Source organism: Amblyraja radiata, chromosome 13 (genome assembly GCF_010909765.2).
Source record: "Amblyraja radiata isolate CabotCenter1 chromosome 13, sAmbRad1.1.pri, whole genome shotgun sequence".
Taxonomy (NCBI): Eukaryota; Metazoa; Chordata; class Chondrichthyes; order Rajiformes; family Rajidae; genus Amblyraja; species Amblyraja radiata.
The window spans coordinates 39,287,574-39,307,035 of record NC_045968.1 but is presented as its reverse complement, the minus strand read 5'-3'; the positions used below and the strand labels follow the sequence as shown (position 1 = coordinate 39,307,035).

At 45.6% G+C, this 19,462-nt stretch overlaps 2 protein-coding genes across 5 annotated transcripts in view; one reads left to right on the top strand and one right to left on the bottom strand.

The window, feature by feature from the left end:
* Positions 1 to 6,665, bottom strand: part of serp1 (stress associated endoplasmic reticulum protein 1) — a 28,192-nt gene extending 21,527 nt beyond the window's left edge. The window contains exons 1-2 of one of the 2 annotated variants that reach the window (XM_033031851.1): positions 6,539 to 6,665; positions 1,988 to 2,109 (exon numbers count right to left, since the gene is read on the bottom strand). In XM_033031851.1, coding sequence (XP_032887742.1) covers positions 1,988 to 2,071 — 84 coding nt within the window. In that variant the 5' untranslated portion in view covers positions 2,072 to 2,109; positions 6,539 to 6,665. Of the gene's footprint in view, positions 1 to 1,987; positions 2,110 to 6,439; positions 6,515 to 6,538 lie in introns of those variants that run through there. The other variant, XM_033031853.1, reaches the window with a different exon arrangement.
* Positions 6,666 to 6,673: 8 nt separating this feature from the next.
* The window catches only part of eif2a (eukaryotic translation initiation factor 2A), a 40,274-nt gene continuing 27,485 nt past the window's right edge, over positions 6,674 to 19,462 (top strand). For 2 of the 3 annotated variants that reach the window (XM_033031847.1, XM_033031849.1), the window contains exon 1: positions 6,674 to 6,761. In XM_033031847.1, the coding sequence (XP_032887738.1) occupies positions 6,734 to 6,761 (28 nt within the window). In that variant the 5' untranslated portion in view covers positions 6,674 to 6,733. Of the gene's footprint in view, positions 6,762 to 11,344; positions 11,350 to 19,462 lie in introns of those variants that run through there. The other variant, XM_033031848.1, reaches the window with a different exon arrangement.

The following is a 19,462-nucleotide window of genomic DNA, read 5'->3' as shown; positions in this document are numbered from 1 at the left end:
ATACTGTCAGGGTTGACCCATCCAGTTGAATTTTAAGTAACATCTGTGGTCACCTCGTATAGGCACTGAATAGTAAGCATCTTTTAAATCGATGCTGGCCATGAAGTAACCTTTGGAAATTAATTGTTTAGCAGTAACAAAAGTTTCCATTTTGAAGTGAATATATTGTACAAATGTATTCAATTTTGTCAGATCTATGATGATGCGACAACCACCATCTTTTTTGTTTTTGGTAAATATATTGGACACGAATTCTAATGGTTCGTGTTGAGTTTTCTCAATTACACCTTTTACGTAAAGCCGCTCCAGTTCAGCTTGCGCTTTTGATTTTTCTTTATCAGAAAGCACGAACATTCAGTTCGGTATATGTTGAACTGGAGGGCTGTACTTGTGTATAAACTCTATTGTACTGCTAGATACTCTATCCCTAGATACTGCTTAAGATGTAAGTATCGGTTGTTAACATGCTTCATGCATTCAGAAAGTGTGTAATCTCCCCCCAACCTCCATGCTCCCTGTATTTTGTAGGGAACCAGACCCACCTACCCCCATAGTTACCAGTGGCAGGTTTATTTCTTTTTTGTAGGTTCTTCGCTGCTGTTGTTGTGCTGGTGTCTGGATTTTCGGTTTGGTTGGCGTTGGAGGTCCCCGCATCTTCTAAGAAGGCTGGCCTGGGCCATGGCCTAAAAAGACTCATGTTTTGAGTACCGGGCCTTCGAGCTTTCACCAGTTCTGCTGGTGGGTGTGTAGGGGTGCTGTCTTTGGCTGTAGTGGGATTTTGTTGGAGTCCCTTTTGTTAGTCTCAGGGTTTTTGCTTCCTCATCGAGCTCCTTGACTTGCTTCGATAGGTTGCCTCCAAACAATAGTATTGGTGGTTTTGTGGTCTCAGGTTTGCACAGTCCCTGCACCCCTTGCACACTTGTCTTTCCTTCTGCGGACCCCTCTTCCAGGGCAGCCCAGAACTGACCCGCAGTGCTCCCCTCTGATGAGGTAGAAGTACTGTGCAGCCCTTCAAGAGGTACTGCTGTGGGTTTATCATAGGGCCCACAGTGACCCGACTCCATCTCCCGGAGTCTGTCACGTTGGAGCAAATGCTCCACACACCGCTCCATCCGGCTCCAGCGCTCTCGGTCGCTGGCCGCCCGCGGTTGTTCAAAGTCGGACTCCTCTAAGTCCACGACCTTGTTTGTTTTGTGTCTAGCCTTACCGCCCGGCCGCGTGGATCTGGCCGGTGCGGAGGCGACATCGGGCACTGCTGATCCCACTATCGGTGATCCGAGTGCCGAGTGCCGCTGGCTGCTGCTGGCTGCCCGCTGCTCCGCGGTCCTCCCTCACCAGCTTTGTCGCAGCCCGTTGGTTTCTCCACCTGTAATCAGCATGGGAAAACACAAAAAGACCGCAGCTCTTACCTGCAGGTCCTGGTTTAAATTGTCGCTACGGGGGAACGTCGTTCCACCCCGCCTCCTCCGTTTTCGACTTGTCAAACGTCGACGGCCCCATTCTGAATAGACTCCCGCCCGGCCGGCGCGGGACAGTGTTCTGGCCGGCGCAGGACAAAAAGTCGGCACAGCTGATCCCTTACGGGGCTTGTGCCTCCAGCTGCTGCTGGCTCCCGCAACTTTGCGGTCCTTCCCAGCCAGCTTTACTCGCAGCACTTGTGGACACTATTTTGTCCAGCTTCCCCCCCTGTGTAAAAACAGCGCAGGGACAAAAACTACCGCAGAGTAAATCACTTACCTGCAGGTCGCGGTTTAAAACTTACCGCTGCGGGGGACCGTTCCACCCCGCCTGTCGTTTCGCAAGCGTGAAAGCGATATGACACGCATGCGTCCTGGCGGACTTCTTCACGTAGTCACTCACGTGACTCCGAAGTAAAATTGACACTCACTTTTATCAGTCACAAATCAAAATTCCAGAGCAAAAGGACCCATGAATGAATTCTTTCAATTTCATGGGGTGAAAAAAACAGAAAGTGACAAATTCTTACCGAACTTTTAGGAACATTCCCTCGCTGTGTGATGTTTTTACTGTGTTTCTCATTTGCCATGCGAATCCTTTGTTTGGCCACCATTATGCTGCTCCAATTGGCTTATGCACCACAAAAAGGGACTAAAAGGGAACAAAACGTAATCCCAACGTCAAATTAAACATTGTAATCAAACTGGGATGTAAATCAAATGTAGTAAAATTCTTAAATCACTTAAAATGCATGACTCTGGGGAAAGGGGTGTAGAAAGGAACTGCAGATGCTGGTATACAATGAAGAAAGAGACAAAGTGCTGGAGTAAATCAGCGGGTCAGGCAGCATCTCTGGAGCTCCAGAAATGCTGCCTGACCCGCTGAGTTACTCCAGCACTTTGTGTCGATCTGGGGGAAGGGGTGTTTCTTTTGGGGTTGGGAGGTTGGAGGCGAAGGAATGTATTAGAAAGCAGATGTGAATGCAGATCACAGAGAACTTGGAGCAGGCAGCACTGGAACCCGGGCATGAGAGCAACGCAGCAGGTGCTTCTGGAAGCAACAAAGTGTGAACATAGGGTGCCAATAGCAGATGAGGTAAAATACTACAACGAGTCATACAGCACGGAAGCAGGCCCTTCAGTCCAACCTACTCATGCTGACCAACATGCCCTTTCTACACTAGTCCCACCTGCCTGCATTTGTCCCATATCCCTTTAAACCTATCCATGAATCTGTCGAAAATGTTTCTTAAATGTTGTGATAGTACCTGCCTCAACTAACTCCTCTTGCAACTCGTTCCATATACATACCACCCTTTGAGTAGAGAGGTTGCCCTAAAAGTTAACAGGGTGAGGAGTTGACTTTCAGTTCCATTAATCTGATTTATAATTCATTGTTAAGGGCTTGTCCCATTTAGGCTATTTTTTAGGCGACTAGGCTGTCGCCACGTGGTCGCCGGGGTGTCACCTATATGGTCGTGATTTGTCTCAGTCGCCCAACGAGTCGTAGCGTCTTTCTGGTCGCCGCTGGATTTTCAACATGTTGAAAACATTTCGGAGACAGTTGGCGACAGTGGGTTTGACGCCAATGAGCATAGCTTAAATTCTCCTGACATAGTTGTTGCCAGATTAACGTTGGTTGTCGCCAGGTTAACGTAGATTGTTGCCGGTGCTGACTTTTTTTTGTTGTTGTTAAAGTAATGATTCTATTTCAAATTTTACGTCGAAGGTGAGTCCAGTCACCGGTTTTTCGACGACCTGCTACGACTATGACAGTCGCCAGCAGTCGCTTAAAAAGTGGCGAAATGGGACAGGCCCTTTCTACACTAATCCATCCTTAAACAAAATTGATTTTATAATTTAAAGCATCAATTTATTTTTCATCTTTATAAATAAAATCATGGATTTGCTTGCTTCCTTCAAACTGCTTCAAAAAGCAGTTTGAAGGAAGTGTTTTTAAAATACCAGCAGGAAATAAATTGTCCTTTATGGTTGAAAGTGATAAGCCATATTTAAATAAAGGCAAGTTACATCCAATTAAGGGCGGCACAGCGGCAGAGTTGCTACCTTATAGTACCAGAGACCCGGGTTTGACCCTGACTGCGGGTGCTATCTGTATGGAGTTTATACGTTCTCCCTGTTACCATGTGGGTTTTCTCCGGTGCTCCAGTTTCCTCCCACACTCCAAAGATGAACAGGTTTGTAGTCTAATTGATTTGTGTAAATTGTTCTTCGTGTGTAGAATTGAACTAGTGTACGGGTGATCATTGGTCGGTGCGACTCGGTGAGCCTGTATCCATGATGTCTCTCAGAACTAAATCAAAGTTCAGCTAACTCTAATAAAATGGCAATTAGAACATAGGACGATACAGCACAAGAACACGCCTTTTGGTCCACATTGTCTGTGCTGAATTTGATGCCAAGATCAACTCCCAGAATAAACAAATCCAGCAATGAAACGTGTAGGAAGGAACTGCAGATGCTGGTTTACACCAATGATAGTGAACTAGCAATGAACTGCATTTTCATCTGTGAAACTCTGGGGCAAGTTGCTATTTTTTGGGGTGGGAGGAAATTGAGAGATTTGTTCTCCAGGTCTTCTCCACTCCACCCACTCTATCCATGAGCAGTTTGGTTTCATTTATTGTCATATGCGCCGAGATAGGGTGAAAAGTTTTTTGTGGTGTGCTATCCAGTCAGCAGAAAGATTATACACAATTACAATCAAGCCGTCCACAATGCACTGATGCCAAATAAAGGGAACATATAGTGCAAGATAAAGTCCAGTAAAGTCCAAATAAAAATAGCCTGAGGGTCTCCAAGGAGGTAGATGGTAGGTCAGGACCGCTCTCTAGTTGTTGATAGGATGGCTCAATTGCCTGATGACAGCTGGGAAGAAACTGTCCCCGAATCTGGCGCAGTCAGACATAGCTGAACTATCTTCTTCAGCAGCAAAAAAACACCCAGGGCTTGGTGTGAAGGGCTTAATCAAAACAAATAAAATTAGTTTGGTTTCCCAAGCTTTTCCTGAAGGGAAACCACAAAACTACAAAAAATATAATATTCTAGCTCCAACAGCGAAGCAGGTTTCCAGAGCAACAAGCACAGATAATGTGGACACAATGTTTGACCCTCTTGACCTCATGTTCCAAAATATTGCACAAACTCATTGCAGTTGACACATTTCAGTTTCCAACCATAGGAACTACCATATGGAATGCACATTTAGACAAAGCAATGCTGTAATAACCTTAGATAAATTATATAAATAGGTGATCGCATTCATGTTCCACAGGGGAAGCAAGGTTAAATTCCAGTATTATTGAACATCAATATTACATTATCAATAGTCCATCATTCAGACAACCGGTTAAGTGTCATCTATGTTTCTGAATTGCTAAAAAGAATACTGCCCAACTGATCCGGAAAAAATATTTTAATGGACAAATGGTAACATATGGTTAATCTCGAATTAATTTATGGAGCTTAAGATAGGCAAAATCCTATTTGTCCAGATCACAACAGTAGTCAATGAACCCATAACAATGTGGAACATGTCTAAAGTTGGCATGGACAAAGTGGGCCAAAGGGGCCGATTCCGTTCTGCACTGCTCTGTGGCACAAGAGACAATATAAATGCAAATTATTCTATGCTGCGTGCCATATGCCCACAACATATTGCATGCAATTCAGTTCATCCACAAATGGCTCCCTTCAAATAAACACACAAGTTTCCAAACTACTCTTGGAATGTCACTAACTGACCCAAAATAAAAGACTAATCGTCACATACAGAACACCTCAATAAACACATCATCAGCACAACACATTGACCATAGGTAATCCCAGAAAAACATTATCTCGGTCATAAACAACCCATGCCATCTCTTCACGCGACGCACCATGTACACACCAAACAAATGGCGTGACAATGATCAAAAATCCAACTGGAATTTACCGATTTCTCTTCAAATATTTATTATAAATTAGCTGCGCGATTGCATTAACAGGCGGCAGTGCTGATGCAATTAAGAAATTCATTGCACCGTTGTTGGTTCCTATGACAAACACTCTTGACAATGATAAGGGTAGCAAATAAGTGCATTGGCAGACAACGTTTGGCATTTGATTCATGCCGGAACAGCAACGTGGCCTCTTAACTAAAAAAAGAGGGGGGGGGGAGATGAGAGAAGTAGTGTTGGAATACACATGCGGCTGCATGTCTATCAGAAATTATTGCTTTCTTTCTAATGGCCAGAACACGTGCAGGGCTGAAGCCCAGTGTACAGACATCACGGTCCCCCAGAGATGCTGATCACAATTAAACTCAGCAGCGCAGGAGGGCGAGGGGGGGGCAACAGGCACAAAATTAGATCGTTAGAGTCACAGAGTAATACAATGTGGAAACAGGCCCTTCGGCCCAACTTTTGCCCACATCAGCCAACAATGTCCCACTAGTCCCACTTGGCTGCGCTTGGTCCATATACACTCCCCCTACACCCTCCTCCCACTCCCTTCTCACCCCTCATCCACCTCCCACTCTCCCCCTCCCACCCCCACACCCTCTTCTCTCCCCCCCCCCACCCCCTCCTCTCCCCCCACCCCCTCCTCTCACCCCACCCCCACCCCCTCCTCTCTCCCACCCCCCACCCCCTCCTCTCTCCCACCCCACACCCTCCTCTCTCCCACCCCACACACCCTCCTCTCTCCCACCCCACACACCCTCCTCTCTCCCACCCCCCACCTCCTCTCGCCCCACCCCCTCCTCTCCCCCACCCCCTCCTCTCCCCACCCCCTCCTCTCCCCCACCCCCTCCTCTCTCCACCGCACACACCCTCCTCTCTCCCACCCCCCCCCCCTCCTCTCCCCCACCCCCTCCTCTCTCCCACCCCCACACCCTCCTCTCCCCCACCCTCCCCCTACACCCTCTCCCATCCCTCACACCCTCCTCTCTCCCTCTACACCCCCGCCACCCTCCTCACCCGCTGCTCCCGACACAACCGCCCGCAGCCCAAGAGCCGAACGAGGCGTCGCTACGCCGGAAATACACGGCACACAACGGTCCTCTCCCCCTCAATCACCTCTCTCCTTTCCAGGCGACTTCTAGTACGGCTGTGAGCGTGTGCGCTGACCTGTAGACTGAGTGCGGGGGGGGGGTGTGACTGGACGGGGGGAGGGAGGTGGAGGCGCCGCCAGCGACGTTGCCCAGCGCCGGCCGCCCGCCCGCCCCCTGACCCCTGACCCCGCGCCCGCCTCGCTCGTCACCTCCGGGCAAGATGGCGCTGTCCACGCCGCTGCTGGCAGGTCGGTGGTTGCTGCCGAGCGGCTCGGTTCATGGCGCTCCGCCGCTCTAACCGTGCACCCGCGTGTGTGTCGCGCTGTCCACAGCCCGGTGGTTGCTGGAGATGAGGCATTTCAAAGGATGTATTATCTAAATATGGGTGTGAGAGGGAGAGATGCAAATCTCATGATAGTTGGTGAATCCTGATGGAAAACCCGGGGGGGGGGGGGTCCTCCGGGTGGGCTGGAGGGTCGTCTATTTAAGGAGTATCTGTTTGTTTGAAGATTGTCCGTTCATTTAAAGCTCACCTGTTTATTTGAGAAGGATTATCTGTTTATTTGAAGAGGTTTGTCCGTTCATTTGAGGATTGTCTGATTATTAGAGTAGGGTTGGCTGTTGGAGGATTATGTATTTATTTGGAGGATCATCTGTTTATCATCTTTACATTTGGGGAGAGTATCTGTTTATTTGGAGTGAATAACCTGTATATTTGGAGAGGATTATCTGTTTATTTGTGCAGAGTAATCTGTTTAATAGACAATAGGTGCAGGAGTAGGCCATTCGGCCCTTTGAGCCAGCACCGCCATTCAATGTGATCATGGCTGATCATCCCCAATCAGTACCCCGTTCCTGCCTTCTCCCCATTTCCCCTGACTCCGCTATATTTAAGAGCCCTCTCTAGCTCTCGCTTGAAATGGAGAGGTTTTAATGGAGAGGTTTATCCGTTTATTCTGAGAAAATTGCCCATTTATTTGGGGAGTATTATCCATTTATGTGAGGGTTGTCTGTTTATTTGGGGAAGATTATCCATTTAAACTGGAGTAACTCAGCGGGATAGGCAGTATCTTAGGAGAGAAGGAATGGGTGTTGCTTTGGGTCAAGACCCATCTTCAGCCTGAAAGGAAAGGGAAATGAGACATATGAACGATGATGTAGAGAGATAAAGAACAATAAATTAAAGATATGCAAAAAAGTAACAATGATAATGGAAACAGGCCATTATTAGCTGTTTGTTGGGTGAAAATGAGAAACTGGTGCAACTTGGGTGGGGGAGGGTATAGAGAGACAGGGAATGCCGGGGTTACTTGAAGTTAGAGAAATCAATACTCAAACCACAAGCTGCCTAAGCGAAATATGAGATGCTGTTCCTCTAATTTGTGTTTAGCCTCATTCTGACAATGGAGGAAACCTAGGACCGAAAGGTCAGTGTGGAATGGGAAGGAAAATGAAAGTGTTTAGCAACGAGGTTCAGGCAGACTGAGCGAAGGTGTTCAACGAAACGATCGACAAGTCTACGTTTGGTCTCAAAACTGTATAAGAGTCCACATCTTGAACATTGGATACAGTAGATGAGATTGGAGGAGATGCAAGTGAACTTCTGCCTGACCTGAAAGAACTGTCGGGGTCCCTGGACAGAGTCGAGGGAGGAGGTGTAGGGACAGGTGTTGGATCTTCTGTGGTTGCAGGGGAAGGTACCTGGAGAGGGGGTGATTTGCGTGGGATGGGATGAGTTAACTAGGGAGTTGCGAAAGAAGCCATCTCTGCAGAAAGCGGTGGGGATGGGAAGATATGACTAGTGGTGGGATCCTGTTGGAGGTGGCGAAAATGTTGGAAGATTATGTGTTGAATGCGATGACTGATGAGGTGAAAGGTAAGGACTAGGGGGACTCTATATCTGTTGCGATTAGGGGGAGGTGGAGCAAGGGCGGAGGTGCGGTGTTCCGAGGAGACACGAGTGAGGGCCTCATCTATAATGGGAGAGGGGAACCCCCGTTCCCTAAAGAACGTGGACATCTCGGATGTCCTGGTATGGAACACCTCATCTTGGGCGCAGATGCAGTGTAGGCGGAGGAATTAGAAGTAAGGGATAGAGTCTTTGCAGGAAGCAGGGTGGGAAGAAGTGTAGTTGAAATAGTTGTGAGAGTCAGTGGGTTTGTAATAGATGTCAGTCGATACTGAAGAAAGGGGAGTGTAGGATGAAAATTGGTGGTGAAGTTTATGAAGTCCATGAGTTCCGCATGGGTGCACGAGGTAGTACCAATGCAGTCGCCAATGTAACGGAGATAGAGTTCAGGGATAGGGCCAGTGTACGCCTGGAACAGAGATTGTTTAACGTACCCTACAAAGAGCAGGCATAGCTGGGGCCCATGTGGGTGCTCATAGCTACGCCTTGGACTTGGAGGAAGTGGGGGGAGTCGAAGGAGAATTTGTTAAGAGTGTTTAAGGCGGAGTAGAGTGTTAGTAGAGGCAAATTGGATGGTTCTGCGGTCGAGGAAGAAACGGAGGGCTTTAAGGCCTTCCTGGTGGGGGATGGAGTTGTGGAATGATTAGTCCATAGTAAAGATTAGGGGTGAGGTCTCGGAAAGGGGAAGGCATTAAAAAGACGAGGGGGATGTGAGGTATCTTGGACATAGGTCGGGAGAGATTGGACCGGGGGAGATAGGATGGATAGGATAGGTATGTGGAAATCATTTCAGTGGGACAGGAGCAGGCAGAAACAACGGGTCTTCCAGGGCAGTTGTGTTTATGGATTTTGGGGCGAAGGTACAACCGTGCTGTGCGGGGGCTGGGAAACGATAAGGTTGGAGGCTGTGGAAGGCAGACAGCCTGAAATGATAAAATCTGAAGTGGTCTGAGTGATTATGGCCTGGCACTCATCTGTGGGATCATGGTCCAAGGATAGGTAGGAGAACGTGTCCGAGAGCTGGCACCTGGCTTCAGTGCGGTAGAGGTCAGCTCGCCAGACTACCTCATCTCGACGGGTTTGACGATAATGTTTGGGTTGCTCCAGAGAGAGGTGAGGGCTATATATTCAGAGGGGGCGAGGTTAGAGTAGGTAAAGGGAATGGAAAAGCTGAGATGGTTGATGTCACTCCAGCAGTTAGAAATAAAAAGGTGGCTTGGGTTTGATGTATTGGGTTAGAAATACAAAGGTGGGGTTGATGTCTTGGGTTAGAAATGCAAAGGTGGGGTTCATGTCTTGGGTTAGCAATAAAAAGGTGACTTTGATTGCTTGGGTTCTGACTGATTTTATTTTTCAAATTTTCATTTGCTTCTATTGATAGTTGTGACAATTTGCTTGACAGAATAATAAGCTCAATTTAGCCAAGTTATATATCTTTTAGTTTTAGAAAGTAAATAATGTTTTGGTAACTGGATTGTATTTTATTCTTAATTTTTTTTTAAAAATGTACTCCATGTTTTTATTCAAGCAAACAAACAAACATACATACTATCATGACCAAAGACTACCTATATTGGCAGCTTACAAAACAATAGTCATCAAATTACAATATCATCAACTTCATCAACAATACACATAACCCCATGCGGTGACCAGCGTTCACAGAAGGCCTCCACAGTCCCCGTGGCACCGCATGTTCCCTCTCCAGGGACACGCGGGCACCGTCGTGGGCCTGGAAAAGGGGCAGGCAGCCGACTCCAGTGTGGCAGCCGACTACCCAATGCCTGGACCCGCGAATGGCCATCATGGCCCAGGCCCAGGAGCAAACCGACAGGGAGACACCCCCCCCCCCCCCCCCCCTCCCGACCCTCCCCTCCCCTCCCCTCCCCCCTCTGTACCGGGTGACCAAATATCAGGAGCGTGGGGCTATTTTGTTCTTGGCTGTGACTAAGTGGAAGCATTCCCAGGTAATGTGGAGTGCAGCCTTTGAAAACATCAGGTGCATAATGCAGGCAACGTGTGGCGTCAAGATGCTGTACAAAGTAGCAAAGATGGAATTAAGAACCCAGACATTCATGTATCTCCATCATGTACGAACCTATGTGCATTAGTTGTCATCCATATACATTCATGGATGATAAGTAGCTATACTGATTGTATTGGAAGGCATGATGGGCTATTCAATGTTTCAACGGTACTTTATTGTCACATGAATCTAAGTACAGTAAATTTATTTTGCATAGAATACAGTTCAGTGGCAATCCCACTCTACATTAGGCACAATCATACTAAGTATAAGAGTGTAAAATAGTAGACCACACTGCCTGCACACAAGGCGCCACATTTTAGGTGCCATCTTGTATTGCATTCTATCTCATTCCAATGGGAATTTCTTCCTGGATCTCTTCCCTGTTATTTATAAAATCTGTTTAAAACCGCAGTGTTTAGATACACAAGAAAACGGGAGCAGGATTAGACCACCTGGTTGCTCGAGTCTAATGGGATGAAAGATCCCCCACAAACCTCAACATCAAGCATGTTGTCCTTTACTGCTTATGTTTACTGCAATGGGATCTCCCCATCAATCACAGCTTCCCTTCTTCTTTCTCCCCCGTCTTTCTGTTATCTGTAGGACCACTCTCACCATGACTCCGTGAGCTGCTTACCCCTTTCTACCCACCTCTCCCCTTCTGCCCCCAGTACTTTCTCCTGCAACCATTATTCATGCAACCATTGTACCTGCAACTCCTCCCTCGCCGTCATCCAGGGACCCGACAGCCCTTTCCAGTGAGGCAGAGATTCATGTGCCCCTTCTCCAACCTCATAATCATGCTCTTGATGTAGTCTCCTCTACATCAGTGATATCAAGATGGGTGATTGTTTTCTGGTGACAACAGGCTACGTATTTTGCGGAGCACATGTGCTCTGTCCACAACGGCCTTGTGTCATTTCAACTTCCCTTCCCTTCCCCATTCCCACACTCACCTGCCCCAGCTGCCCCTGTCCTTTGAAGTGGCACTGTGGTATAGCGGTACAGTTGATGCCCTACAGTACCAGAGCCCCAGGTTTGATCCTGACTACGGATATTGTCTGTACGGATTTTGTGTGTTCTCCCTGTGACTCAGTGGGTTTTCTCATATTTCTTACTGTATGGTAAATCAAATTTCACTGTACCTTAAATGGTACATGTGGCAATAGAGGACCATTGAACCATTGAATCCCAAAGGTGTGCAAGTTTGTAAGTTATTTGGCATAAGTAAATTGATCCTCATGTACATTATGAGTAAAGAATCCTTCTTTAAGGAAGATGGCTGTTAAGAGTTCAGCAGTCATTTACAGCCACATGCTATTCCCTTTTGTCCTGTATAAAAATGATCTTTTTCTGTACGTCCAAAATTAACTGGTACAGTGAGAATAGAGGTTGTCAAGGATTTAGCTTGTCCTAGTTTCTTCAACATGTTCTTTTTTTTTTAACCTATAAGGTGTATTTTTGGAAAAGAAACACATGCAAACTTGATGTATTGTCGATAAAAATCTGTATGAGATCTAACTGGTCTAGTTGAATAATGTTTGATATTGAAGATAGACACAATATGCTAGAGTAAATCAGCGGGACATGCAGAAACTGGAGAGAAGGAATGGATGACGTTTTGGTTCAAGACTACTTTAGAATAAGAAGTCTCGACCCAAAACATTGCCCATTCCTTCTCTCCAGAGATGCTGCCAGTCCCGCTGAGTTACTCCAGCATTTTGTGTCGATCTTCGGTGTAAACCAGCTTCTGCAGTTCCTTCCGACACAATGTTTGATATTGAACAATTTCAGCAATTAGACAAGATAGGTAGAAGCATGGCACGGAGCAGGGTAATCCTGGATTAAATTGCATTTATTGCAATGCAAGAGGCCTGACAAGTGAGGTGGATAAACTGAGGGCATGATGGGGACTGAGATAGAAACATAGAAAATAGGTGCAGGAGTAGGCCATTCAGCCCCTCGAGACAGCACCGCCATTCAATATGCTCATGGCTGATCATCCAAAATCAGTACCCTGTTCCAGCTTTTTCCCCCATATCCCTTGATTCCCTTAGCCCTGAGAGCTAAATCTCTCTCTTGAAAACAATAGACAATAGACAAGAGGTGCAGGAGTAGGCCATTTGGCCCTTCGAGCCAGCACCGCCATTCAATGTGATCATGGCTGATCATCCCCAATCATCCTCGTTCCTGCCTTCTCCCCATATCCCCTGACTCCGCTATTTTTAAGAGCTCTATCCAGCTCTCTCTTGAAAACATCCAGTGAATTGGCCTCCACTGTCTTCTACAATACAATACAATACAATACAATACGGTTTATTTGTCACAGAGGGACAATTCTGTGGCAGAGAATTCCACAGATTCACAACTCTCTGGGTGAAAACTTTTTACCTCATCTAAGTCCTAAATGGCCTACCACTTATTCTTAAACTGTGACCCCTGGTTCTGGACTCCCCCAAAATTGGGATCATTTTTCGTGCATCTACCTTGTCCAATCCTCTAAGAATTTCACGTTTCTATAAGATCCCCTCATCCTTCTAAATTCCAGCAAATACAAGCCCAGTCGACCCATTCTTTCATCATACGTCAGTCCCACCATCCCAGGAATTAAGCTGGTGAGCCTATGCTGCACTCCCTCAATAGCAATAATGTCTTTCCTCAAATTAGGAGACCAAAATTGCACACACTACTCCAGTTGCGGTCTCACCAGGGCCCTGTACAACTGCAGTAGGACCTCCTTGCTCCTAAACTCAAATCCTCTCATAATGAATTGCCATTGCCTGCTTCTTCACTGCCTGCTGTACCTGCATGCTTACTTTCAGTGACTGATGTACAAGCACACCCAGGTCTCGTTGTACCTGCCCTTCTCCTAATCTGACACCATTCAGATAATAATCTGCCTTCCTGTTCTTGCAACCAAAGTGGATAACCTCACATTTATCCACATTATACTGCATCCGTCATGCTTCTGCCCACTCACCCAACCTATCTAAGTCACCTTGCAGCCTCATAGCATCCTTGTCGCAGCTCACACTGCCACCCAGCTTTGTGTCATCTGCAAACTTAGAGATGTTACATTTAATTCCCTCGTCTAAATCGTTAATATATATTGTAAACAACTGGGGTCTTCGATATTATAGCTATTTCAGAAAGCTGGCTAAGGGAGGGACAAGACTGATAGCTTAATATTCCAGGGTGCTACAGGTGGGAAAGAGGTGGAGGAAAGGGAGGAGCAGTAGTTGCATTTTGATTAAGATATGGGTCAAACGCAGGCAGGTGTGACTAGTGTAGATGGGACATGTTGGTCGGTGTGGGCAAGTTGGTCCAAAGGTCCAGTTACCACACTATATGACTCTATACCTAAGAAAACCATCATAGCAATAGTCCAAAATGAAATTACTGAGGGGTCATCCAGTGAGGCTTTATGGCCCCCAAATAATCAAAAGGAATGAGAGGAACAAACATGCAAGATGATTGAAGAGTATTACAAGAATAGTGGGATTATCAATAATCCTATCAATTATCAGTAATACTACCCGAGAGTATGTAGTGCATGCAAAAATTGTCCATTGTAGATTGTTGCTGAGATTATAGGGATATATGGGTTAAAAGTGGACAAATGCGACTAGATCCCATATCCCATCTCAGATAGGCATTTAGGTTGGCGTGGAGAAGATTAATCAAAGGGTCTGTTTCCATGCTGCATGACTCTTGACTCTCCAGGACCCTGTCATTCACTGTGTATGTCCTCCCCTGGTTTAACTTTGCATAATTCGCACTTATCCAAGTTAATTTCTATCTGCCGTTCTTTTGCCCACTTTCCTACGTGATCTAGATCCTGTTGTAACCTGTGCCAATCTCCTTTACTCTCCACCATACCACGATTCTGGGTATCATCTGCTGACTTACTGATCATGTTGCTTACACTCTCAACCAAATCGCTACTAACAGCAGCAGGGGAACCTGCACCACTCCCTGCCGCACACCACCGGTCACAATCCTCCAATCTGAAAAACAACCCTCCACTACCACCATTTGACTCTTTTCATCTAGCTAAATTTGTACCAATAGGCTTGTTCTCCCTGAATCCCACGTGATCTTGTAAATAGCTCATTCTAAGCTTCCCCCCAGTCTAGTTTAAGTAAAAAACCACTGAGTCAAGCACTTGCGCAACTAATCTTTATTTTGACAAAACTCAATTACAGTTCCCACTACTATACCTAACCACTGCGGGTTCGATACTCGTATCTGCCTGATCAAGCCCTTTTGGCCTCGCTCAAGCAGACACTCCAGAAGGTCACGCAGTCCCAAGCTTTCTCCCAGAAGATCGACATCGGACCTCGTGGGAAAGGACTTTTATAGATCCCCAAACCTTGAGGGGCCGAACCACATGGGGGTGGTCTCTTTACAGATATCGATTAACCCAGTATAGGGTGATTTCACGAAAGGTCACTGGGTCATAGGTCTTCACGCACGGAGCCGCAAAATCCAACTGGGGTACAAACGTCACTTCCAGTACATGTTATTAATGCTAGAAACGCGTACTTTCAAACCTGTTAAAAACCGCGAAAACGGTTAGTGTTTGTGCTATAAATAACTGTGCCAGTCGGGGTGACCGTGAGACACAGCTATCCTACTTTAGAGTTCCAAAGATTAAGAAAAATGAAGGTAAAGAGAAGAGAGAGCTGAAGGGAAAATAACAGCGGAAGTTGTTGGCCGTGCAGATATAAAGATAGAAAATATCGGGAATTATCGCGTTTGCTCACTGCATTTCACCAAACATCAATAATGCCTTAGTTTTGATGAAATGCAGTGAGCAAACGCGATAATTCCCGATATTTTCTATCTTTATATCTGCACGGCCAACAACTTCCGCTGTTATTTTCCCTTCAGCTCTCTCTTCTCTTTACCTTCATTTTTCTTAATCTTTGGAACTCTAAAGTAGGATAGCTGTGTCTCACGGTCACCCCGACTTGCACAGTTATTTATAGCGCAAAAACTAACCGTTTTCGCGGTTTTTAACAGGTTTGAAAGTACGCGTTTCTAGCATTAATAACATGTACTGGAAGTGACGTTTGTACCCCAGTTGGATTTTGCGGCTCCGTGCGTGAAGACCTATGACCCAGTGACCTTTCGTGAAATCACCCTATATGACAGACCCCAACCCATCCCCAACCCACTAATACAGTGACTAATACATTGTATTCAAACGGTGCTTCTAAAAGGAAACGAACATCGCAACATGCGCCTTGATATGCAAAAAAAAACAGACAAGGCGCAATACAGGTACTTAATCCAATCAACATCTAGCAAAGTAAAGCTTTGCAACATTATATACAATGTGTATGTCTGGTTTGCATTCATCCACTACATTCTATGCATTTTGCCCCTAATTTTCATATTCTGCAGATGTTCCATTTTCTTCCTGCAGCTCTTATCTAGGCTCTAGACAAACTGGCAGCTTGTCCCATTTCTGCAGAAGGCACATTTAAATTGACCAAATGGCCTAGCAGACCAGAAGCGTTTACTCAATTTTAGTGTCCTGGCCTCTCCAATCTGGCCAGAATTAACAATCTCACCTTCAGGACTAGTCTACCGTCTCAGTTAGAAATTGATAGAGATTAGTTAGAGTTAGATAGTTAGAAATAGAAAGAGATAGAGTTAGAAATTGGCAAGTATAATGTTGTGTGAATTACAGAGACATGGCTGCAAGAGGGCCAGGGATGGGAACTGAATATTCAAGGGTATACCTCCTATCGAAAAGACAGACAGGTGGGCAGAGGGGATGGGGTAGCTCTGGTGGTGAGGAATGAAATTCAGTCTCTTGCAAGGGGTGATATTGAAACTGGAAATATAGAGTCAGTATGGATAAAACTAAGGATTGTAAAGGTAAAAAGACCCAAATGGGACATCTACAGGCCCCCAAACAGTAGACTAGATATAGGGTTTGTTCAAGAAGGAACTGCAGATGCTGCGAAATTGAAGGTAGACAAAATTGCTGGAGAAACTCAGTGGGTGCGGCAGCATCAATGGAGCGATCTATAAAATGGAGAAGATCTATAAAAGATGAAATAGCTCCATAGATGCTGCTGCACCTGCTGAGTTTCTCTAGCAATTTTGTCTACCCTGGATATAGGGTGCAAGTTGAATCAGGAGTTAGAATTGGCACGTAGTAAAGGTATTGCTACGGTTGTTATGGGAGATTTCAACATGCAGATAGACTGGGAAAATCAGGTTGGTACTAGACCCCAAGAAAGGGAGTTTGTGGAGTGCCTCCGTGATGGATTCTTAGAGCAGCTTGTATTGGAGCCTACCAGGGAGAAGGCAATTCTGGATTTAGTGTTATGTAATGAACCGGATTTGATAAAGGAACTTGATGTTAAGGAGCCATTAGGAGGTACTGACCATAATATGGTCAAGTTTAATCTACAATTGGAGAGGGAGAAGGATAAATTGGAGGTTTAATTGTTACAGTTGAATAAAGGGGAATATGGAGCCATGAGGGAGGAGCTGGCCAAGGTTGACTGGAAAGATACCCTAGCAGGGATGACAGTGGACCAACAATGGCAGGTATTTCTGAGAATAATACAGAAGGTGCTGGATCAGTTAATTCCAAAGAGGAAGAAAGATTCCAAGGGGAGTATGGGGCGACCGTGGCTGACAAGGGATGCCAGGGACAGTATAAATATAAAAGAGAAGAAGTACAACGTAGCAAAGATGAGCGGGAAGAAATAGGATTGGGTAATGTTTAAGGAGCAACAGAAGATAACTAAAAATGCAATACGGGGAGAAAAAATGAGGTACGAAGGTAAGCTAGCCAAGAATATAAAGGAGGATAGTAAAAGCTTCTTTAGGTTTGTGAAGAGGAAAAAAATAGTTAAGACCAAGGCAGGAAATGGTGTTGGGTAGACTGATGGGACTGAAGGCTGATAAATCTCCAGGGCCTGATGGCCTGCATCCCAGGGTACTTAAGGAAGTGGCTCTAGAAATCGTGGACGCATTGGTGATCATTTTCCAATGTTCTATAGATTCAGGATCAGTTCCTGTGCATCGGAGGGTAGCTAATGTTATCCCACTTTTTAAGAAAGGCGGGAGAGAGAAAACAGGGAATTATAGACCAGTTAGCCTGACATCGATGGTGGGGAAGATGCTGGAGTCAATTATAAAAGATGAAATAGCGGCACATTTGGATAGCAGTAACAGGATCTGTCCGAGTCAGCATGGATTTACGAAGGGGAAATCATGCTTGACTAATCTTTTGGAATTTTTTGAGGATGTAACTAGGAAAATGGACAAGGGACAGCCAGTGAATGTAAGGTACCTGGACTTTCAGAAAGCGTTTGATAAGGTCCCACATAGGAGATTAGTGGGCAAAATTAGGGCACATGGTATTGGGGGGTAGAGTGCTGATATGGATAGAAAATTGGTTGGCAGACAGGAAACAAAGAGTAGGGATTAATGGGTCCCTTTCAGAATGGCAGGCAGTGACTAGTGGGGTACCGCAAGGCTCGGTGCTGGGACCGCAGCTATTTACAATATACATCAATGATTTAGATGAAGGGATTCAAAGTAACATTCGCAAATTTGCAGATGACACAAAGCTGGGTGGCAGTGAACTGTGAGGATGATGCTATGAGAATGCAGGGTGACTTGGACAGGTTGGGGGAGTGGGCAGATGCAGTTTAATGTGGATAAATGTGAGGTTATCCATTTTGGTAGCAAAAACAGGAAGGCAGATTATTAACTAAATTGTGTCAAGTTGGGAAAAGGGGAAGTACAACGGGATCTGGGGGTCCTTGTTCATCAGTCAATGAAAGTAAGCATGCAGGTACAGCAGGCAGTGAAGAAAGTGAGTGGCATGTTGGCCTTCATAACAAGAGGAGTTGAGTATAGGAGCAAAGAGGTCCTTCTGCAGTTGTATAGGGCCCTGGTGAAACCACAGCTGGAGTATTGTGTGCAGTTTTGGTCCTAATTTGAGGAAGGACATTCTTGCCATTGAGGGAGTGCAGCGTAGGTTTACAAGGTTAATTCCTGGGATGGCAGGACTGTCATATGCTGAGAGAATGGAGCGGCTGGGCTTGTATACTCTGGTGTTTAGCTGGATGAGAGAGGATCTTATTGAAACATATAAGATTATTAAGGGTTTGGACACGCTAGAGGCAGGAAACATGTTCCCGATGTTGGGGGAGTCCAGAACCAGGGGCCACAGTTTAAGAATAAGGGGTAAGCCAATTGGAACGGAGACAAGGAAACACTTCTTCACACAGAGAGTTGTGAGTCTGTGGAATTCTCTGCCTCAGAGAGCGGTGGAGGCCGGTTCTCTGGATACTTTCAAGAGATTCAAGAGATGCTAGATAGGGCTCTTAAAAATAACGGAGTCAGTGGATATGGGGAGAAGGCAGGAACGGGGTACTGATTAGGGTTAATCAGCCATGATCACATTGAATGGCGGTGCTGCCTCGAAGGGCCGAATATCTATTGTCTATTAGTCTAGTACCTGCACCTATTGTCTATTGTCTAGCACATTGTCAAAAGATTTTGATAAAATCCATGTGGACATCACATTTGTGAGGCATGAGTTTCCATGCTGACTATCCGTAATCAGTCTTTGCTTTTCCAAGTGTAGATAGATCCTGTGTTTCTTTTGATATTTAGAATATTTTTTATCTTTTAGTAACTAAATGGTGAAAATGCCAGGACACAGAATTTTGTAGTTTGAAACAATTTTAATGTTTTTGTCATCGAACTGAAGCATTAACCCTTATTTCTCTCTGTACCAGTGAAGCCAGACTCACTGAGAATTTCCAACATTTCAGCTTTTATTTTTGCCTATCAACATCAATTGAGTCTATTTATCATGGAATGAATACACCTTTGTTGTTGAAGACAATTTCTTAAAGTACAGTAAATCCTTGTTGTTATAGATAGCTGATTTTGATTATATGGAGTTTCTCTTTAAGAACACAAGCTGCTAGTTTCACTGTGGAGGCTATTGAAATAGAGTATAATGG